The sequence below is a fragment of the Barbus barbus genome, assembly GCF_936440315.1.
Source record: "Barbus barbus genome assembly, chromosome: 10".
NCBI classification, from domain to species: Eukaryota; Metazoa; Chordata; class Actinopteri; order Cypriniformes; family Cyprinidae; genus Barbus; species Barbus barbus.
Window position 1 is genome coordinate 7910978 of NC_136738.1, and position 24076 is coordinate 7935053.

Consider the following 24076-nt stretch of genomic DNA (forward strand, 5'->3'; position numbering starts at 1 on the left):
TAATATATATATATATATATATATATATATAAAATGAAAGATGGTTGACAGGCGAGACTGATTAAAGTATTTCAGAGCTGAAGTGAAAGGAGGCAGGCCAGAACTCCTGTAGCTCCATAATGGCTATTAGAAGAAGTTAGATTATAAGATGCATAGAGTTGGAAACTTGGACTCATTCTCATTCACACATGCATATAATCACCTAACCAGCCTCCACGATGAACACATATGGTGGCCTATAATACATATGCAGAAACAGATGCCTGCTTGTATAAGTTTCCATGCAAGTTAATTGCACGCAACAAACAAAAACTAAATAAATAAAGACAATGAAAGAAAGGTAAACTGACACATGGAGAAGAAAAGAAGATTCATATATTGACTTTACTATTGCACTCTGTCTGTCTGTTTGTTTGCATAGCTGTAATTGGGGCAGCCGATACGTAGAACAGCTGACGTGTCGAAAAGGGTCCAAATTTGGAGCAGTGTATTACTGTATTAAAACCATCACAGCAGTTTGTCATCCTGGAATAGATCTCAACTTAACACACTTATGAAATGTCACAATGAACTAAAGAGTCACAATCTGAAGAAAGGGGAAACTGGGAATGCCATATGTCATGCATTTGCATGTAAATTCACGCAGACATTTAAGTAACCATATTAGTAAACTTATAATTAAACTTTCCAATCTTGCCAAAGTTACTTTAAGGCTTCAGTGGGTGAATATATCAATGAGTGACGGGCTGACAGTGTTTTCTGAGCATACGCGCGCAGTCTGTGAGTGCAAAGCACACTTCCAGAGGGGGGGGGAAATGTAAAAGAACATACCTGCTGCTGCAACTCACGAGACAGTCGGCACTGAATAAACGCACTGGGAGAAGAAGCGCTCTGTCTAAACCCTGTGTTCGTCTTTGTCAAAGCCCCTGAGGATTTCACTCGTTGGTTGAGCAGATGAAGCTCGTGCAAACTGTTGATGAAGAGCTTGCACGCCCGCGTGCGCGTCCGCGCAGCAGCTGGAAGAATGTCGACGTGGAGCTGCCAATCGTGCGCGCGCAATCACGCACGCGCTTCAGGAGAGACAACTTCAGTGAGCTGCTTTCAGGCGCCGAGCTACAGAAGAAACCAATCTGTTACAGCAGTTCTGGAGATACAGTGATGTTTACGAGATATGGATCAGAGCGCGACAGACAGACAAGATAGATAGATAGATAGATAGATAGATAGATAGATAGATAGATAGATAGATAGATAGATAGATAGATAGATAGATAGATAGATAGATAGATAGATAGATAAGGGTTGATTTTTATTAAAACAGATTTATATATATATAGATTTTATATGACGTTCACATTAAATGTTTAAAACTATGAGAAAATTGAATAAATTAAAACATTTCAATATTTTTTGAGTGAAAATTATTTCTATTGATTATCATTGAACTACTGTAATTTGAACAATTTAGTTCCAAAAAGTTTCAAATGAAGTGTGGGACATAACGGAAAATCAAGGTAAATATAATTTGTGTACAGAGTCTTTTCTAGTTTGTGTGCATCATTTCCAATCAAGCTGCAATTTTAATAAATTATTCAAAATATAAAAAAATAAATAATAATAATAATAATAATAAATAAAAACTGTGAAGATTATTTATCTATTTAGGATACATAAATGCTATGCAAGTGGCCTTAAGGATAGGCTACCGTTTTCTTCCAAAATGTTTAAAATATAATTTCATCACAATTTATTTGCAATATACAATTTGCACCACAATAAAACACAATACATTGTTTTATTACACAATGGCAATGTTCACGACTTGATTCCTCATGTGATGCACACTGTTGGACATTGTTTATTCACAAATCACACAAACTAGTGAAAGTGTGCTTTATGAGAGTTTATAAAAGTCCACAGGGCCAAAAATGCCCATCGCTGATGAAACACCTATTGCAATAGGCAACACAGAATACACTTTGCACTCAGATGACAGCATGATTTAGCCAAGTGTCACGGTGTGGGTTGATCTTTTAACAATAGTAATTATAGTTTTTGTCAAGTGACCATTTCAACATTTAAACATTCCATGCATCATTCCAGACAGATCATTCACATAGGACGACACGGTAATCCATTTGTTTAACCCAAGCAACATTTTAATGTTCGTATGGTTTAAGGTTTTGTAATTATAAACTCTTAAATTGGTTAGAGTGGTTAAATTGTGGTTTAAAAGGTTGAAGATTAATTAGATTGTGAGAAAGAAAAAAAAACAGCACATATACAATTGGAAAAGCATTATGCCGAACAGCAGGGGTCGCTATCTGACAGACAGACATGCAGGTCACGGGAGTTAGTAGGTTGTAGGTTAGTACGTTTTTGTACAGTTGTACAGGTTTATTAAGGGCTACGAAAAGTCACCTGACACAGAAACAGGCCTATCGTTTTGAGCCCAAAGTAGGTGCAGCAATCTGCTCCATCTAGATCAGTGATTTTCAGTCTTGTTCCTCGGGACCCACTGCTCTGCACATTTTGCATGTCTCCCTTATCTGACACTCATTTGAGTTCATGGAGCTCTTTCCTAATGAGCTGATGATCTGAATCAGGTGTATAATTAGGGACACATGCAAAATGTGCAGAGCTGTGGGTCCCCAGGAACAAGTTTGAAAACCACTTATCTAGATCAGCACCTCATGTGATGTTCTTGCTAAGAATAATAAACAGAAGTCGTTTATTATTTAAAAAAATAGCAAAAATATTTTTGAACCCTTCAAAACTCTGAATATTTAGTTAGAATATTTATGTTAAAGTAATAAAGTATATGCTATTCACCAAACCGCTTCCTTGCTTTTTGTTTTTTTTTATTATTATTATTTCAGATAGAAATAAATAAAGTATAGATCTATATAAATGTATTGTTAAAATAAAGGAAAAAGTTTCAGCTCGGTTCATATTCAGGAGGGTTTGAGTGGGAAGGTAAAAGGGGCGTATAACGCAACAGCTAAGCAAGCGCTTCTATTGGTCAGCACGAGCGTGGGCGGGGCTACCAAATGACTGGGGCTTTCCGTAAATTTTCTTAACTCCACAGACAGCACTTCCTTCTGAAGTACATCGTGTAGCAACGAGAATCGGACGTATTTATTTTAAGCCTTGTTTTATTTCGCTGTTAAGGATTACAAACAAAGAAATCACATTAGGAGTTACGACGGAAAAGGAGAGATTATCTCTCAGCATGATGGACATTGAATTGCCTAAAATGCATCCAAGCCAACAGGTAAATAATATTTAATAATGTGTAAATAATATGTTGTAATAATATTAAAATGATACTAAAATAAATAAAAAAATCACAGTTTTCTTAATTGTACTATGATGTTACATCATTTTGCCCTTTGAACCGGTAATGTGGGACATATGTAGCCTATTCAATCAGATGTATTTATTGCTTATGATATATATATGTGCGTGACCAGATCACTGCCTTATACACACCACTCACTTCCAAGTGACTTTTTAATAGCCTTGCGTATTATTCCTGATTTTAAAGTTTCAAGATGATAATTATCGAGAATATTTTATTATAATTTATGACGTCGTTGTAGTGGCGAAATCGCCCAGACATTATATATTTTAATATGTATAATTAATATATAGTCCGTGTTAAAGGAGGCGTTTCCTCACGTTATCCCATTTTCTCGCGACTCTCCTTTTGACTCAAAATTCTGCGTAGTCATTGAACTTGGGCCGTCCTAAGAACGAAAGGAAGGACGACATATCAAAATAAATGTCAATATAAATGATCACAGTGCGTAATGGCTAGTACCGCGACGCGAAGCAGGCTCACGGTTAAACTTCTGTCATGAGATGCGTGTGTCGCTGAGCTTTGATGTTTTCGCGTGTTTCCCGCAGCAGACGCGTCTGCGCATGCGCACTCACCGGCGCCTTGCACAATAGCAGGCGGCTCCAATCTGGAATGTGCTGTTTACTTTAGGCTCGTATTCTGACGTAAAGAAGCGATCCTCGGCTTTATGTGATTAGTCTCTATCACAACTAAAGTAATTCTGTGTATCTAACTGAAATAAGGACCTGGGGTTTAGGTAAAATACATTAAAAACTTTCAGCATTAAGTCATCGAGAAATATAACAGAAGAGATCAGTGGTGCATTCACATTTAGAAGTGAATGCATGAAAGTATATGAATCAAGGTTTTATGGCATTTTTCATTATTTGAATGGGGAACTGAATAGGGGACAAAACCTAAAATTCTTACAAAATAAAAAAAAGTCAGTGATGGAAGCACTTGACCTTCAGAAAATATTGATGGTTAGGTCAAACTAAAGTTTTTAAGCTATTTTATTTCCTCTTGTTTTTTTAATCTCTTGGAGTTTTTGCAAGCCTGCATTGAAAATACAAAACAAAACGTAAAATAAATAATAATAATAATAATAAAGACACATACACGCATCAGAATGGGTAACAACAGCCTAAATTAAGCTGTCACTTACTAAGGCCTTGTTGTTTATTAACATATGACCTATAAATTGCATTAAAATAAATATTAATTTCACTATATTTTATATATAGCCTACTATTTATAGATCATGTCAGAATTATGACATTGTATGATCACTTGTTAATAGTAAAATACAGTTGTAAATACAGATATGACAGGCCAAAATCCCCATTTTATTGGGGGATACAGATATTTGATGCATTTAAGACTCACAGCTTCCATGCTAGATTAATGTTATGTTATGTTATAAAAGACGCAAGTAAAGCTTTAAAGTAACGTGACACCAAATTAATCATTGTACCACACGCTTAATGCTACTTAATGATCTGTTTAGCAGTATATAACGTAATTAAGTTCGTCAGTGTTAATACAAATTAAGTGCTCCTAAAACTTAAATGTGTGCGCTGATGCCCAAAGTACCCATTTAAATATGTTGAAGGGAACTAGATTTAAATCTTTTTATGAGTAACAAATGCTTAGATGCTTGTAATAATATTTTCTTCTTCTTTGTTTCATAATTAATAAAGTTACACACACTCAATCTTTCTATATAAACAGTATAGGCCTCAGTCATTTGACATTTAAATCAGGGCCATTTAAATTGAGCCCCTCTCGCCCCAGGGCAGCATGACGACCCTGTTTTAATATAAAGTATAGCCTCTCATCTGACAAAAGAACTAGTTTATTATTAGTTTAGTTGTTGTTAGTGTCCATTTTTAGACGTTTCAGTCAGTTCACCTGTTTGGAAACACTGAGAGTGTAATAATACGAAGGTTTTGATGCTGATTACGTGCAGTATCACCTGCCTCAACCGTGCAGCAAAAAAAAAAAATTAGAGAACAAGGAGTTCTCTTGTTCCTCCAATGGTATATTCCACATTCCCGCAGTCTAGAGGAACAGGAAGTGAGACAGGCGTGAAAAATAATCTCTTCTTTATCAGGAAACTTTGCAGTTTTAATATACATCTCTTGTTTCTCGTTTCCTGTAACCTGGATAATGATAGCAACACTTTGAGCATTAATTATGTAGTTAAGTGTGTCCTGGATATACTTTTCACTTCTAAATACATTCCCATCTATTGGCTAATGGACACATAAACATATGTGCATTACTCTTCCTGCTCTGATTAGCCTCACATTCACTGATATTTTCACTACGCAGATGTTTAATACATGATGAGCGATATGCAAACTTACATCATCAGCAGGCAGAGCACATGCCTGCTTACATCAGATCAAAAACACTCACAAAAATATCATGTTTACCAGATATTCTTCCGTTCGCTTTAAAGGAATAGTTCACTAACAAATGGTGATTATTTCCCCCCCCCTCATTTACTCACCCTTATGTCATTCAGATTTTTTTCCTGTGAAACACTAAAACTTGTGCACAGTGATAATTTAGTATCATTCATATTCTATGATAGTTTTTGTTAATATTTTGAAATAGATTAAATTTTTATATTTTAATTTTAGTTAAATTTAGTCATTTTGTTGTGTTTTTTTTTGTCATTTTTATATGCATTTTCAAATGTCTATATAGTGGGAGTTTGTAATTTAATATTTAAAAATGAGAAATGTTTTATTTCAAGTAATGACATATCTTTTTTTTTTTTTTTTTTTTTTTAGGTTTTAGTTTTATTTATAATATGTATAAATACATGATCATTTATTTACAATAATAACACAAATATAATTTTACAAGAAAAGAGGATAATATGGCTTCAAAAGACTTAAAATACCTGTATAGTGTACAACTTCCAATTTTATTTTATTTTATCCCTTTGCATGGTTAACAAAAGCTCAAACTAACTGCCAAACACCTTGTTTAATGTTTCACAGAAGAAAGAATTATAATAAAACAGAAAATAATAATATAATATAATAGACCTGTTTTGTTTTTAGCTATGTATCATTGAATTGACAACATATGCTTTTGTAATACACTCATAAACAACAGAATAGATTTTGACAGTAAGAGGCTCTTTAAAGAAACATTTCCACTCAAACAAAACATCTGATCTAAACAGTCAGAAACACACATTCATCGTTCATTCTGCTCTGAGGAGGAAGAGAGTGCTTCTGCTCATGCTAGAGGGTCCGGTCCGTCTTCTCGTGAGAGGGCCCCATTTAGCAGTTGTTTAGATGTTTCATCATCTCTGTGGCTCCGCCCAGTCTGTTATCTGGAGCTGGAGAGGATGTGTGTGACTCCGAGCGAGACGGGCATGTCGCTCCATGTTGCTGTCTGGAGGCCTCTGTGACGCCAGGATCTCATGCACTCGATTATTCTCTAGACCTTGTTTGTGAAATCAGTTATATCATTATATTGTTATAAAACATCTTTTAAATACATCTATAATTTATATGTTTATAAAAATTAAATTGACTAAGAATGTATGCACTGGTAAAATTATAATAAAACCTTGCTATGTGTTCTGCGTTAAGCTAACTGAGACTTGCTAGAACACTTGCATATCACTGCTCTTTTGTTGATTTTGATTGCTTCTCATTTGTAAGTTGCTTTGGATAAAAGCCTCTGCTAAATGACAATGTAAATGTATTATTATTAATGGTGTTATTATTATTAATAATAATAATATCAACAATAACAATAATAACAAATAAAAATAATACTAAAGATGAAAACAATTGACTAATAATAATTATAATGATTTTCATTAATGATGATGATAATAATAATAATATAATAATAATAATAATATATTATTATTAGTATTATTATTATAATAATATAATAATAATAATAATAATAAAAAGTTAAATAAATGAAAAATTCAGAAACAGTCCTTTAGTCAAAAATAAACATTTGTATCATATTGTTATGAAACATTTTTAAAATACATTTGTAATTTATATGTGTTTAAATAAAACTAATTGTAAAAATCATAAGAATTTATGTGCTGGCTAAATTATATAATAATAATAATAATAATAATAAATACTGAAGAAGAAAACATTTGACTAATAATAGTAATAATAATAATTATCATTCAGAAACAGTCCTTTAGTGAAAAATAAACATTTGTATCATTATATTGTTATAAAATATTTTAATTAAATAAATAAAATATATGTTTAAATAAAAAATGTTTAAATAAAAACAAATGTAAGAATAATAAGAATTTATGTGCTGACAAAATTATATAATAATAATAATAAAATACTAAAGAACTTTTTACTGTTTTTAAAACATTTTTAAATAAATTTGTAATTTAAATAAATGTTTAAATAAATTAAATTTACTAAGAATTTATGTGCTGGCAATAATAATAATAATAATAACTAAAGAAGAAAACAAATAATTAATAATAATAAATACTAAAGAAAAAACAACTGATTAATAATAATTAATAATGATGATGATACTACTACTACTAAGAATGATAATAATAATGAGAAACAGTCCTTTTGTCAAAAATATTTAGTTAAAGTGTAGCATCTACCTAACTCTGATGTCAATGTTGACGGCTGATTAAGAATTGCAAAATAGAATAACTTCCTTTTAAAGTGTGCAGTTCCTCTGTTGTCAGTACACACTTCTTCTCTGTTTTGTCCCCTGGGCCTTGTGATCTGAAACTATAGGAAGCTGATTTTCTACAGATCTTGAGTCACATGCCCGACATGGTTTTTCTGACCTCATAAACAGATAAATGCAGTGCTGCAGACGGTTTGTGTAAATAAATACTAGAGGAGGTTAAAGACTAAGTAAGGCATATCTCCTTACTTAGTTCCTGCAACTATCAATCAAGAAAAGACAGAGGCCAAGGTTTCATAAATATATATTTGTCACTCAGCCTGGGAAGAATTTTAATTACCAGCATTTATAAATGCCTCATCTGCTGGTGTGTAACATTTGAACTGGGAGTAGTGTACGATTTTGCAGGTTATAGCGCTTGATTGGCCGAGAATGATATTATGTGCCTCCATTGAATGTCCATGTGTCCAAAACTGACTCTTCAAAAAGTTCACATTTGTACACTGGAAAAATAGTTCATATAAATCAAACAGTTTACTCTTTATACACAGCTTTAATTTAGGCTTTTATTCACATTTTATTTATTCATAAAAACACATAGAAATGCACATCAAAAATGGTCAACGGAAACTCAAATGCATTTGTTTGATATGCAGGAACCAATGAGGTTTGTTCTTTGTGTCACACAAACTTTTTCCAGGTTTGTTCTCACACTTAAGCAAGCATGGTTGAGCTTCCATTTACCATATTTGATGTTCTCTATATATGTGCATTTATCAGTGATTATGTGAATAAACATCTTAATTTAACATTTTATTAACTTAAATATACATCAAGCAATCATGTATATTTAGAATACTTAAACAGCTTGATTCATATTTTACGATGACCTTTGTACTTTTTATTGTGTGCTAGATTTGGATGCATGGGCTTTCAATGGCTGGACAAAATGGTCAATGTTAAAACCAGCATTAAAAAAAAATATTCTTATTTGTATACTGAAGGTTATAGAAGCTCGTTTCCACCACTGAATAAAAAATTTAAAAAAGTAATTGTGACTTTTTATCTCACAGATCTGACTTTTTTCACAGAATTGTGAGATATAAACTCACAAGTGCGAGTTATAATGTCCAATTCTGAGTAGAAAAAAAGACCGATATGTTGTCAGAATTGCGAGCTTATATCATAATTGTGAGATAAAAAGTCACAATTACCTTTATTTATAAGATTTCGGAGCTGTTACGGATGACAGCAGTAATCTGCAAATGGCCAAATGTCAGGCTATTAATCTGTCTGGCCAAATATATCATCTATCACAAATATCTGAGTAACTGATTCTGACGCTGTTTATGAAACCGGGGTCAGAACTGTGCTTTGTTTCCAGATGTTTTCCAGGTGTTTTGGGCACATTAGTTTATCTGGCTGTTTCAAAACACTTGGATTCATCCCTGAATGAGTTTAGCACTCTTAGTCATTAGCTGAAAAAATGACCCTTTTTGACCAATTAAAATGAAATTTCTTAATAATAGTATAGAAATATATGTGCTCCTTGTCCATTTTACTTGAATGAAAGTACCTGCACTTGATATGTAATGTCCTGAAGTATTAAAAGTAAAACTTCTTCTCGATGAAGCTTGTTTATTACTCTAGCTAGTCATGGAGGAAGATTAGTGCATGACATTAAGTGTTTTCATCTGCAAATAAGAAAAAAAGTATTGTCATACAACTATGAAAACATTAAACTTAGATATACTAAGCTATCCTTTTAAGTTTAACTTCAGTTCCAAATAATGAGGAACAATATATTTTGAAATGTTGTGGAGTAAACCAAGATGGCGCCGCTGATGTGCATTGCTCTCCAGTGTTTGTACTGTATTTTGTTTTTTTTCCTGTTTTTTTGTTTTTCAAATACCATCAGTTTTACCAGGGATGACCTGCTGAACATTCGGCAGAACACACCACAAAATCTTTTACCAGATTTTGATTTTTCGGACGTTTTGCTGGACATTGTAGTTGGCGGAGCCGTAGCTCTGGTCAAACGCTACAGGAGGCGCAGGCGGGGGAAGAAAGCCGGCGCGTTTGAGAAGCTTCGTCAGCGTGGATTTCAAACGGCGTTGCCTAGCATCCATCTGGCGAATCTCCACTCTCTACCCAACAAAACGGATAAACTCCTCCTGCTCTCCCGGACAAAGATTTTTCTAACTCTGCTGCCCTGTGTTTCACGGAAACCTGGCTAAATGGCGACATACCGGACAGCGTACTACATCTGCCTAATTTCCAGCTGATCAGATCAGATCGGGACGCAGAATCAACGGGGAAATCGCGAGGTGGCGGGACGTGCTTTTACATCAATGAGAGGTGGTGTACAGATGTAAAGAAGATGAGCTGTTCAGATCTAGAAACGCTCTTCATTAACTGCAAGCCGTTCTATGAGCAGCTTTAGGACTCTCTGATCACTGTTTGGTTCATCTTATTCCGACCTACAGGCAGAAACTTAAGTCTGCAAAACCTGTATTAAGATCTGTTAAAAGATGGACTAATGAAACAGAGCGGGATTTACAAGCCTGTTTCTCTCTCACTGATTGGACTGTTTTTGAAGCCGCTGCCACCGATCTGGACGATCTCACAGAGACTGTAACATCTTATATCAGTTTCCGTGAGGATATGTGCATTCCTAACAGGACTCATCTAATCTACAACAATGACAAACCATGGTTCACTGCAAAACTCAGACAGCTCCGTCAGGCCAAAGAAGATGCTCACAGAAAGGGGGATAAAGTCTTGTACAAACAGGCCAAATACAAACTGGAAAAGGAGATCAGAGTGGCAAAGAGGAATTATTCTGACAAGCTAAGGAAAAAATTATCTTCCAGTGATCCTGCTTCAGTGTGGAAAGGAATGAAGGATATCACCAGTTACAAGTCACCATCCCCCAGCACTCTGAAGAATCAACAACTGGCAGACAACTTGAACAAGTTTTATTGTCGTTTTGAAAAATCACCCCACACCCGCCCTGAACACCTCTCCACACCCCTCCAGCAACCCTCCTCTCCCCCACACCTACAATTCAGATCAGTGAAAATGACGTGTGCCAGGTCTTCAGGAAGAACAAAAGAAGGAAAGCACATGGCCCAGATGGTTTGACACCAGCCTGTCTGAAAATCTGTCCTGACCAGCTGGCCCCCATCTTCACACAGATCTTCAACAGATCACTGGAGCTGTGTGAAGTCCCCTCATGCTTCAAACGCTCCACCATCATCCCCATCCCAAAGAAACCCAAAATTACTGGACTTAATGACTACAGACCTGTGGCTCTAACATCTGTGGCCATGAAATCATTTGAAAGACTGGTTTTGGCTTATCTGAAGGACATCACTGGTCCCTTACTGGACCCCCTGCAGTTTGCCTACAGAGCAAACAGGTCTGTGGATGATGCAGTCAACATGGGACTGCACTTCATCCTGAAGCATCTGGACAGACATTTACATTACATTACATTTACATTTATGCATTTAGCAGACGCTTTTATCCAAAGCGACTTACATTGCATTCAAGTTACAGTTTTTACATTTTATCACCTCTTGCTTTCCCTGGTAATCGAACCCATGACCTTGGCGTTGCTAGCGCCATGCTCTACTATTTGAGCTACAGGAAAGCATGGAAAGCAGGAAAGCATGGAAAGCAGACCAGGGACGTATGTGAGGATCCTGTTTGTGGACTTCAGCTCCGCATTTAACACCATCATCACGGAAACCCTTCAGAATAAACTAACCCAGCTCTCCGTCCCCACCTCCGTCTGTCAGTGGATCAACAGCTTCCTGACAGGCAGACAACAGTTAGTAAAGCTTGGTAAATTCACATCCAGCACCCGCACCATCAGCACTGGAGCTCCTCAGGGCTGCGTACTCTCCCCACTGCTCTTCTCCCTGTACACCAATGACTGCACATCTAAAGACCCCTCTGTCAAGCTCCTGAAGTTTGCAGACGACACCACACTGATCTCATTCAGGATGGTGACAAGTCTGCTTACAGACAGGAGGTTAAGGAGGTGGCTGTCTGGTGCAGTCTTAACAACCTGGAGCTTAACACGCTCAAAACTGTGGAGATGATTGTGGACTTCAGGAGAAACCCCCCTGCTCTCCCCCCACTCACCATCATGAACAGCACTGTGACTGCAGTGGAGTCATTCAGATTCCTGGGCACCACCATCTCTCAGGACCTGAAGTGGGATATTCACATAGACTCCATTGTCAGGAAGGCCCAGCAGAGGTTGTTCGCCAGCTGAGGAAGTTCAACCTGCCACAGGACTTACTGAAACAGTTCTACTCCGCCATAATCGAATCCATCCTCTGCACCTCAATAACTGTCTGGTTCAGATCAGCTACCAAATCTGACCTCAGAAGACTACGGAGGGTAGTCTGGACTGCTGAGCGAATCATTGGTACAACCCTCCCCACTCTCCAAGAGCTGTACTTATGAGCAAAAGGGCTGGTAAAATCACTCTGGACCCCTCACATCCAGCACACTCCCTCTTTGAACTGTTACCGTCTGGTCGACGCTACAGAGCTCTGAGCACCAGAACGACCAGACACAAGAACAGTTTCTTCCCTAAGGCAATCCATCTCATGAACACTCAACAATAAATGTGGAACACACAACTGTAATACATTATCCATTCACCATACTCCCTTATTTTATTTTTATTTTCTCATTTCTAATTTGCACATACTTGACCTGTACATACATAGTTGTCTATATTATATATTGTGTTTTTGCTGCTTTGTACATTGCCTATTTGGATATTTGTATATTATTCTTTTATTATCTGTGTCCTGTTGCTGTCTTTCTGTTGCACTGTGGAGCTTCTGTCACTACAACAAATTCCTTGTATGTGTAAACATTCCTGGCCAATAAAGCTCATTCTGAGTCTGATTCTAAAAAAAAAACATGATATTATGCTTTGGAATGAAAGAAAAGTGACAATAAATAGTGATAAAACTGTAATAAAATGACACAGAAACTTGAAAAATGTACCCATGTATCTTCAAAAAAAAAAAAAAAAACTTTGTTACTGTCCACCAATGCACATAATAGAAGCATTAGCAAAGAAAAAGTTCAGCCTAATGCATCTTCTTGGATGTGCACATATAAATCTGCTTCTTATTATTTCTGTTGGTCTACCATGTGACGTCAACATGCCTGTGACAAGGACGCAAAAAATATATCTTGTTCTCCGCCTTTGTATTTGACAAACACCCTGATCTCTGTAGTTAAAGCAACATGGCGGGTGGCGTTTCATTCTGGGCTGCTGATTGGTCAGAGCCACTGTGTACTCCTCCAGATCTCTGCAGGACACTTCTCTAGAAAGTGGTGAAAACATGCCGTATTTTACCACAAAACATAAAATTCCATTGTGTGCTGTGCAGTTACAAAGAAGTGTGGTAACCAGAAGAGAGCTATATAAATAGTTTAACATAATAAAATTGGTATTTGATTTCATATACTGTATAACACGACAACCACGATTGTCTTTTTTAATCAACAAGAGTTTCGAAATTTTTTTAGGTGCTCTAACTGGTCACCGACACATTTGCATTCATTAGTGTAAATGGTCCTGCAGAGTGACAAAATCATTTGATCAAATAGTTATCTCATGTAGCCTGTCAAATAATAGCATCTAATCTGAAACTAAACTTTTCAGGAGGTTGGCTGGGTGATTAGGATGGAAAAAAAATATCTAAAAAAAAAAATAGAATTAATAAAATTAATACAATAAATAGAAACTCATAATATTAATAAAACCTTTAAAAATGTAATTAAATAAATTAATCAGAGCACTTAAATTTAATTTTACAGAAATAAATTTTCAGAGCAAACCTCCTCTTCAACAAAAACTACAGAGATCCCTTTCGCATCAGTAGTTTTATTTAAATGGTCCTGCAGAGAGACAAATACATTTTTCCAAAAGTAAATATCCATGTAGTCTGTCAAATAATATGAGCAAATCTCTTTTAAAACTGTCAAATGCACATTTAAGATTACTTAAGTCTTTTTCTCAGGAGAATGAGAAACTTAAGCAAGATAAACAGGAAAATAAGTGCTGCTTGAATTTCATTTTAAAAAGAAAAAAAAATTGTATTCATAAAATTAATTAAAAATAATAACATTAATAAAACGTTTAAAATATATATAATAAATTATTACATTTAATTAAAATGTTTACAAATATTATGAATTAAATACAATTATTAAATTAATGCATCCATACTACATGACTTTAAATGTACAGAAATGAATTTTAAGAGCAAACTTCCACGTCAGCAGAAGCTAGAAAAATCCTTTTGCCTTCACTAATTAAGTTTAAATGCAATCTGTTGCAATCTATCAAATAACATGACCATGCATAATATTGCTAAAGTAATTAAACACATTCTGTTAAATATAGTTTTAGATATCAATCATGTCACAGGACACGTTAACTTCCTACAAACAACCTATGGATGCTTCACTCGCAGAAATACGACGTTTGCAGCATTCATTTTTTCCAGCCGCTGTGCTTTTTGAGTTGAACTGACCTTTAAATCTGCCACTAGCATTTATAGTAACACTAACAGCGTGCGTTTGCGTGGGTGGATGATGTGGGAGATCTGGTGGTTCCCAAAGATGGAGTGAAAAAGGAGAAGCGGCATGTATTATTCATTGCTGACGATGCACTGGGTGCTTATCTGAGGGGGAACAGGCTCGTAATCCCTCCTCGACAGGCAGGGTGTGGCCAGCTCCTCCTCTCATCTTCATCTCTGCTGTGTTTCTCCAGGATATGGATCTGATAGATATCCTATGGAGGCAGGACGTGGATCTGGGAGCGGGGAGGGAGGTGTTCGATTTCAGCTACAGACAGAAGGAGGTGGAGTTGCGTCTGCTGCGTGAGAAGGAAGAGGAGAAGCGGCAACAGCGGCAGCTGGAGCAGGAGAAAGCGCTACTCTCTCAACTCCAGCTGGATGAGGAGACCGGAGAGTTTGTGCCGCGGAGAGCCCCGCTGACGCAGGACAACGCGACCAGTGCCCAAATCACACAGGTACACCGTGCGGTCGCAGGAAGAGTGTGAGTGTGCATATAGATGCCAGGGCAACAGGAGAGCGGATCTAAGATCTGTCTCACACACACAGAGACACACCAACCCACCCACCCACCCACCCACACACACACACACACACACACACACACACACACACACACACACACACACACACACTGAGAATGGAGAGTTTGTTTCTGTGAATTGTGGGGACTTTCCATAGACTTCTATTACTTTTATACTGACCAAACAATATTTTTTATCCCCTAACCCTAAACTTACCCCTTACAGAATGTTGGGTTTCCATGTTTTATGGAACATTCCATAGGCGTAATGGTTTTTATACTGTACAAATTGTATTTTCTATCGCCCTACACCTAAACCTACTCCTTACAGGAAACTGCATTTCTGCATTTTTAGATTTTCAAAAAACTTCATTCTGAATGATTTATAAGCTTATTACATTATGGGGACCTAAAAACTTACTGGTATTACTATCCTTGTGTGGACATTTGGTCCCCATAACATGATAAATACCAGGTACACACACACACACACACACACACACACACGTACAGTAGGTGCACAACAGGCCTCACCCTCCCCTCATATTACAGGGTGCAGCTGCTCAGTTGCTTGGGAACCGCTACTATGGCATAATTACTGGAACTCAGGAGCTCAGGCTTCATCACAAATGCAGTTCTACGAAAGCAAATAAACTCGACACTAAATTGATAGGACACTAAAGACCTCGTTTTCCCTGAGGAGGTTATGTGAATTTGTTTTGCAGATGTACTATTTGATTTCAGTCCTGTATGAAGTGAACATGCTTAATTTTGGGAAAATGATTGAGCAAATTAAATAAAAAAAATTTCAGGTAACCCAGCCTGGAGGAAAATTTGATTACTTGTGCGCTTTCAGAAGTCAAGCATCAATTTTGTCTCATATGTTTCTAAGAAAGCACTTAAGAGAAATTAATATGTGGCACAATTGTTGACAGAGTAGAAGTTTGATGATGAATGATGAGAAATGTTTAAGATCTCAATGAAATCAATGACTTTTGATAGCAGACTTTGGTTTCTTGGCAAATCTGAGTGTATAGTTTAAGACATTGCTGAGATCTCATCTAAAATGTTATAAATTATTTGCATTAATAAATAAAAAGTAGTTCAATAGCTTTAATGAAACTAAAGGGGTGGGCGGCAAACTATAGATGACAAATTTTCCATTTGATCCTAGAAGAATATGATGAAAAATATTTGAGGTCACATTCAAATCTATGACTTTTGATGGCAGACTTGAGCATAGTTTGAGACATTATTGAGATCTCTTCCAAAATTGTATAACTTAATTCCATTATTAAATAAAATTAGTTAAAATAGCATTATACAACTATTAATTGAATTTATTTTCATTTAATTTGTTTACATCTGGTGAAACTATGGTAAAAATAAAATTAAACTAAGGCATCCTAGGTAAAACCTCTGATGGCAAATTTTCCATTGTGGTAAAAGTTGTTAGAAGATGCATAAGTCAAATAGTTTTTTCGTAGATAAAGTAGATTTGATTATTAGATAGTTGGTACATTTTTGAATAGCAACTCACAAAATGATTGCTTTTAAAGCATATATTATGTTCCGAATTCAATTAAAGATTCCAGCCGAGGAAGAGTTTACATCTCTAAAATGATGGCTTAGCTTACACCACTGGATCCTAGAAGAAAGAGAATGATGAGAAATGTTTGAGATCACATTAAAATCATTTTGCCAGCAGACTTTGGCAAGTTTGAGCATGGTTGGAGACTCAAGTTAATTTTGTTAATAAGCAAAATTAGTTAAATAGCAATAATAAAACTATTAATTTAATTTAATTCATAATATCATTCAGAGCACATGTAATTCAGTTTGCAGGAAATTAAAATGCAGAACACACTCACACCTACACAAACACTTTCACAGTTCCCAATCCTGTTCAAATCAGTACATGAAATCATAGACATCCTTTGTTCATAATTGTAAGTCAAAGGCTGCTTTGAAAACTTTGTCGTCAGTCCAGTCATAGAATCTGCATTTACATGTATGTTTCCTTCTTTTGACTGTGTACGTGACATTTGACTGTGTACGTGCAGAATGGGGTTTTCGCAGAACAGGACGGTGATGCCATGTCATTCGATGAGTGCATGCAGCTCCTGGCGGAGACTTTTCCACTAGATGAGCCAGCTGAGGTAATTATGGGCTATATGTCACCCATATAATCACCTCACGGCAACATAACACCTACTGTATACATGTCACTGCACTTCAGTCTAATTGTCTCTCTCTTCTCTGTTGTCTGTGCAGTCGGCGCCGCCTTGCCTGGATGCCTCCGTTCCTCCTTCCACAGATCTTATGATGCCCCCAGACATCCCAGCCTTTACCCAGAATCCTTTGCTGCCAGGCTCTCTGGATCAGGCCTGGATGGAGTTGCTTTCACTCCCAGAGTTGCAAGTATGAACCCTCAACTAGACATCATTAGCACGCTATAATCAGTGCAGTGTAAAATGAACTTATTGCCACTTCTGGAAATGCCATAAATATATATTGCTGGCCATTAAACAGTTATTTAGCAACAAAATATTATTAGATGTAAAAAATATATTAAATATATATCATATTTTATTTTATATGTAAACTATAAAATGTTTTATCTCGCATATTTAAAAACATTTAATATTACAAATTATATAAAACTAAATTGTTTCTAATATTTTCTCTTCTGAAAAAAAACAAACAAACAAAAAAAACATTTATTCATCCTAGACAAACTTCTGATGGCAAAACTTCCACTTGTTGTTAGAAGACGCACAAGAACAGGCTTATTTACACACCCAAGCCAATTTGAGCCCCTGGACCACAAAACCAGTCGTATAAGTAAATTATTTTGAAATTAGGATTTATATATCACATGAAAGCTGAATAAATAAGCTCTCCATTGATGTATGGTTTGTTAGGATAGGACAATATTTGGCCAAGATACAACTATTTGAAAATCTGGAATCTCAGGGTGCAAAAAAAAAAACAATATTGAGAAAATCGCCTTTATAGTTGTCCAAATAAAGTTCTTAACAATGCATATTACTAATCAAAAATTAAGTTTTTATATATTTACGGTAATAAATTTACAAAATATCTTCATGGAACATGATCTTTACTTAATATCCTAATGATTTTTGGCATGAAAGAAAAATCTATAATTTTGACCCATACAATGTATTTTTGGCTATTGCTACAATATACCCCAGCGACTTAAGACTGGTATTGTGCTCCAGGGTCACATTTATACTTGCATTTAATGCTTGGCTAGTGGCCAGATAAGATGCCGCTAGCGCTACAAACACTTTTCAACACCTTATAATCACTTCAACATGGCACCATTTTTTAGGATAATACACCCCAAAATTAAAATTGTCACTGTTTACTCATCTTTGAAAAATAAAGATAATTTTAATGAAACAGAGATTTCTGTCTCTCCATTGAAAATCCATTCCACTATAACTTTGATGCTTCAAAATGTTCATAAAGAAATTGTAAAAGTAATCCATATGAATTGGCTTAATCTAAGTCTGAGGAGACATGCCTGCTGATGAACAGATTTAATTTATTCACATATAAACATTCATCATTGCACATATGTAGAGCACATCAAATACTGCAACTGTGCTCAAACTCTTAGTACATTTTATGGACTTTTTGAAGTATCAAAGTTTGGGTTGTGTGGACTTTCAGTGGAGCGACAGAAATCTCTTTCATTAACATCCCTTGTGGATTTGGAATAACATGATGGCTAGTAAATGATAACAGAATTATTTAATTTTGATGTGAACTGCTTTAAAATGGTTTTTGGAGAGAAAGGTTGTGAGGTGCTTCTGTGTGTACTCTGATTTATACCACCTGTGGTTTAGAAAGTCACAAACAACCTTGTTGCTGCGCAACCTTGTTCTCCTGCTCTGAGATCATGCTGTGGTTGACGAGCAACTCGGGATGTATACTTCATTTGTTTTTGTTTGAATTTAACCATTTTTACCTCAGTACGCATAGAAGCTGGTTCATAACTAAACAAAAAGGTTTAAAGTTAAGGTCCTGTCATATGACTCACGTCAGCATTCCCCAGTGCATTGAACTCTGTGGAGAGAAGCATCAAGCTGCTATGTTACTTAGCAGGTCAAGCGTGGAAACACTCGAAGTTCAAACAGCTGTAACTTTGCCAATCTGCCATGTGAAAGAGTCTTAAAGGAGAAGTTCACTTCCAGAATGAAAATTTCCTGATAATTTAATCAGCCTCATGTCATCCAAGATGTTCATGTATTTCTTTCTTCAGTCGAAAAGAAATTTGAGGTTTTTGAGGAAAACATTCCAGGATTTTCCTCCATATAGTGGACTTCAGTGGTGGCCAATGGGTTGAGGATCCAAATTCAAAGGGCTCTAAACAATCTCAGCTGAGGAATGTGTCTTATCTAGCGAAAATCGCACATTTTAAAAAAATATTTAAAAAAAATTATATAAATTTTTTAACCACAAATGCTCTTGCACTAGCTCTGCGACCACGACTTCACGCATTACGTAATTATGTTGGAAAGGTCATGTGTGACATAGGCATAAGTACCGACCCAGTGTTTACAAATCGAACGAACAAAGACTAAATCAAATTCTCTTTACAAAAAAAGGTAAAACAACGATGTGGGACGATTTTGAAGTTGGAGGAGAAAATGAAATGGGATTTTTTTTTTGCCCTACCCCACCTTTTTAACCGAAGTAGATAAAGAACTAACCACGTGTGACCTTTACAAAGTGATTACGTAATGAATGAATTTGCAGACGCGCATCACAGAGCTAGTGCAAGACGAGCATTTGTGGTTAAAAAATATATAAATATTTACTTTTTTTAGAAAATGACCGATTGTTTTGCTAGTTAAGACCCTTAATCCTTGGCTGGGATCATTTAGAGCCCTTTGAAGCTACACTGAAACTGCAATTTGGACCTTCAACCCGTTGATCCCCAACCGAAGCCCAATAAATGGAGAAAAATCCTGGAATGTTTTCCTCAAAAAACTTAATTTCTTTGTGACTGAAGAAAGGCAGACATGAACATCTTGAATGACATGGGCATGAGTAAATTATCAGGCAATATGTATTCTGGAAGTGAACTTCTCCTTTAATAGTAGACTCGTGTTGTTTGTTTCATACAGTGTGTATCTTCACTTTGGATTACAATGTTCACATGCTGTTCTTTTGTATTTTTAGCAGTGCCTCAACATGCAGATGCAGGAGTCGTTGGATATGGATGGATTTATGAAACCCTCCGCAGAAGCACAGGACCCAAACTACAGCCAATACCTGCCAGGGATGGACCATCTCTCGTCGGTGCAGACAGAGGTGTGTCCTCCCGAATACATCAACACATACAATGGATCCTTCAACACTATGGCGTCGCCCAACCTCAGCCAGATGAGTCTGAACGTCCCGGATGTGGGAGCCGAGTTTAGACCTGAAGAATTCAATGAGCTGTTTTATCCTGATATGGAGGTTAAAGTGAACAGCGGTCCTCTCGCATCTGATGGAGGAAATATGGTCAACCAGTTGGCAGAGATCTCCAGCGATCCTCCTGTGAACCCCATGGATCTGCACAGTTTCTCACCTGGAAGCTTCAGCTCAGGAAAACCGGAGCCTATGACCGAATTCCCAGATTCTGATTCCGGCTTGTCGCTGGATTCCAGTCCTCACATGAGCTCTCCGGGGAAGTCCTTGAACGGAGATGGATCCTTCGGTTTTAGCGACTCCGACTCTGAAGAGATGGACGATAGTCCAGAAGGCATGGAGTCAGATTATACCGAGATATTCCCGCTGGTTTATTTTAACGACGGAGCGCAGGGATCTCTCTCGGAGAAACCTCCGGCAGACCAACAGGAGATGAAAGAGAAGAACCCAAAGATAGAGCCAGTGGAGGCCAGCGGCCAGTCTAAACCTCCCTTTACCAAAGACAAGCAGAAGAAACGCTCTGAGGCGCGGCTCTCCCGTGACGAACAGAGAGCAAAAGCCTTGCAGATCCCATTTACTGTGAACCAGATCATCAATCTGCCTGTGGATGACTTCAACGAGATGATGTCCAAACATCAGCTCAGCGAGTCCCAACTCGCCCTCGTCAGAGACATCCGCCGTCGAGGCAAGAACAAGGTTGCAGCACAGAACTGCCGCAAGAGGAAGATGGAGAACATTGTGGGCCTGGAGTACGAGCTGGACTCGCTTAAAGAGGAGAAAGAGCGTTTGATGAAGGAGAAGAGCAAGCGTGGCTCCAGTCTGAGAGAGATGAAGCAGCAGTTGAGTACCTTGTACCAAGAGGTCTTCAGTATGCTTCGAGACGAGCATGGCAAGCCCTTCTCGCCCAGCGAATACTCCCTTCAGCACACTGCGGACGGCACCGTTTTCCTCGTTCCTCGCCTTAAAAAGACTCTCGTAAAGAACAACTAGCTTGGTTCCTTCTACTCTGTCCTTCCTCACATGCTTCTGTTTTTTGGGACTGCTTTTCTCTTGCTAACACTGTGTCCTAACCAGGCATGACACAATAAAGCGACAAAGGCTCTTCCCACGTCAGTGTTTGTCCTGACCAGCCACAGAATAAAGTGGTGGGAAGCCCCGCCCACAATGAAATCTCATTGGTCCAAAATCTGGCTGCAAGTTATTGTACATTAAGCATCATCAAATATGTTCCTATTTGGCACAGTTTAGTTGCATGTATTCTTGAGAATATCGCTAAATCCATCGCGACTGGTTAGGACACGGTGTATGTTTTACGCAAAGGAAACAACTGAATAGGAGCGTATTTTTGCTTATACATCAACTGTTGAAATGGCAGAACTATTATATACGTTTTGTGTATTCTACTTTCCTAATATTCTAATATAATTTTGTACTCCTTTATATTTTCTCTGAGATTCTTTTACCTATATGGTTTGTAAATACATTTATACTTTATTTGCTATTGAGATAGGAACAAATGTACTGTGTATATATATAAAAGTACATCACATTTTAGTATGCTAAAAATGGTTGTGATCATTTTAAGTCTGCTCTTATGTCAGTTTTTATATCTTAATTTACTATTCTATTGCTATTTTATCTCTTGACTTTATATAATAAATAAATATTTAAACCAGCAACGTCTAATTCAGTCTTGAATGGGAGTTGGTTTGTTGATGGAGTGGGTCAGCAAAAAGGAAGAGGATATTGACAAGAATAAGGAAGTAGCATCAAAATCAACTATGGGAAACAATCACTACAGTGGAAGTGGCCTATGTTTCACAACAGTAATTATACTGCTCAAAATGAAGACAATGAGCAAAAATAATGACGTTTTGCCTTTGAGGGTGAAAGGCCTTTTGCAAACAATTTTCAACTGAATCTTCCTCAAGTGACCAGCCCCAGTCTCCTGGTGTTATGCAACAGAGCTGAATTGTTTGGCTGCGGCCCAGTGTTAGACATGCCTTTATTAAAGCCCCGCTGGACAAAGTACACCAGTAAAGAGAGTTGTTTGCACTGCCAGCCACTTTCACCCACACACACCACCTTCGAACACACCAAACCCTCTCCTTTGCACACTACAGTAGCTCTCCATTGTCAGCAAGTCACTCTACACCAACAGGGCCAACCTGTTCACAGACCTGCATTTACACGTCACAATGTAGGATCTTTTCACTATATGAAGCTTAATGTATGATAAAAAGCAGGAGAAAATGGCTCACTGAGTGCTTCTTTTGTTCAGTCTTATGTCAGCATTAAACTGCCATGAATTCTCTGCTGTCAACAGACTCAACCTAGAGCCCAGTAATATAAATGAGCAATGTTACAGTAAATGTTAAGAGTTGTAGACTAAATGTTTAATTAACATCTTCAGTTTTAAGTCGTCAGAGTGAAAGCATGTGACTTAGGACAACATTATCTTAAACATTTACCAATGCTCGAGACCTTGATTCAGTGTCAAGGGAACAAAGTCCCCATGAAAGGTTTTGGAGTAAGATAAGCATTGCGTGAGAAGAAAAGGCCCTTGCACTCACACAGAAACAACACAAACCCAGTAAATGAAACATTCTTGTGGGGTTTCAAATGTTTTTATTAAACAAAATCAACATTTGGCAATGCTCATTATTCATTCTGACAGATGTTTTATGACTATAAAATATGTGTAAATATACATGGATTTACCCTGAATGAACATCCTCCCACAAAAAAATAAATGTATACTACAAGTTAGAACCTGTCATGTTATGAACATCCAGAATCAGTGCATTTAATAATGACAAAATAAAATGTTCACAGTTGATTAAAGTTGCTTTCAAGTGATTGATATCAGACAAAAAAATATTATCTGAGGTATGAGTGAAGATTCAGCAAATATGTACACTCGTGAATGAAACGCACTAAAACAACAAATCTAATGTGTGCTGCCAGCCAATCTTAGCATTTCCAAATTTCCTCAAGATTTAGGGCCAGATTTACTAAACAGGGCAAATTTCTGATGGTGATTTATTGACAATGCGCAAATTAAAGAACACAGACACACCATCTCATTTACATATTGATCAACTAAATACACCAAGTGCAGTGCAATTAGTGTAGTCGCAAATAAGCAGAGCTGATGCTCATCAGGTGCGGATGATCTACTTACGACACAGGCAAAAAATAGATTAAAACATGCATTTTGGGGGCATTAAATAATGGTGAAAATACCAATTTGAATACTCTCCTCCCATAAATTTTGCGTCTGAAAGGGAAAATCTTATAAATACATATTCAATAAGGTCAAGCGCAAAAATAACTATATGCCTTTTCAGCGCTAAGGCCTAAATCCTGACAGTACTATTTTAATGCCAAAAGACGGTTTGCACTGGCGCAAGCTGTTAGTAAATCTGGCACTAAATTCTTTAAATTAGTTCTTAGATCTAAATATGTATTACCATAATA

The 24076-nt window shown here is 36.8% G+C and overlaps 1 protein-coding gene across 1 annotated transcript; it reads left to right on the top strand.

The window, feature by feature from the left end:
- Positions 1–3109: 3109 nt before the first annotated feature.
- LOC306876109 (nuclear factor erythroid 2-related factor 2-like) lies at positions 3110–23437 on the top strand. The gene is made up of 5 exons (XM_079427037.1): positions 3110–3274; positions 14823–15083; positions 17212–17307; positions 17423–17569; positions 20363–23437. The coding sequence occupies exons 1-5, from the start codon at positions 3233–3235 to the stop codon at positions 21584–21586; spliced, it is 1770 nt and encodes a 589-aa protein (XP_079283163.1). The 5' UTR covers positions 3110–3232; the 3' UTR covers positions 21587–23437.
- Positions 23438–24076: the final 639 nt, after the last annotated feature.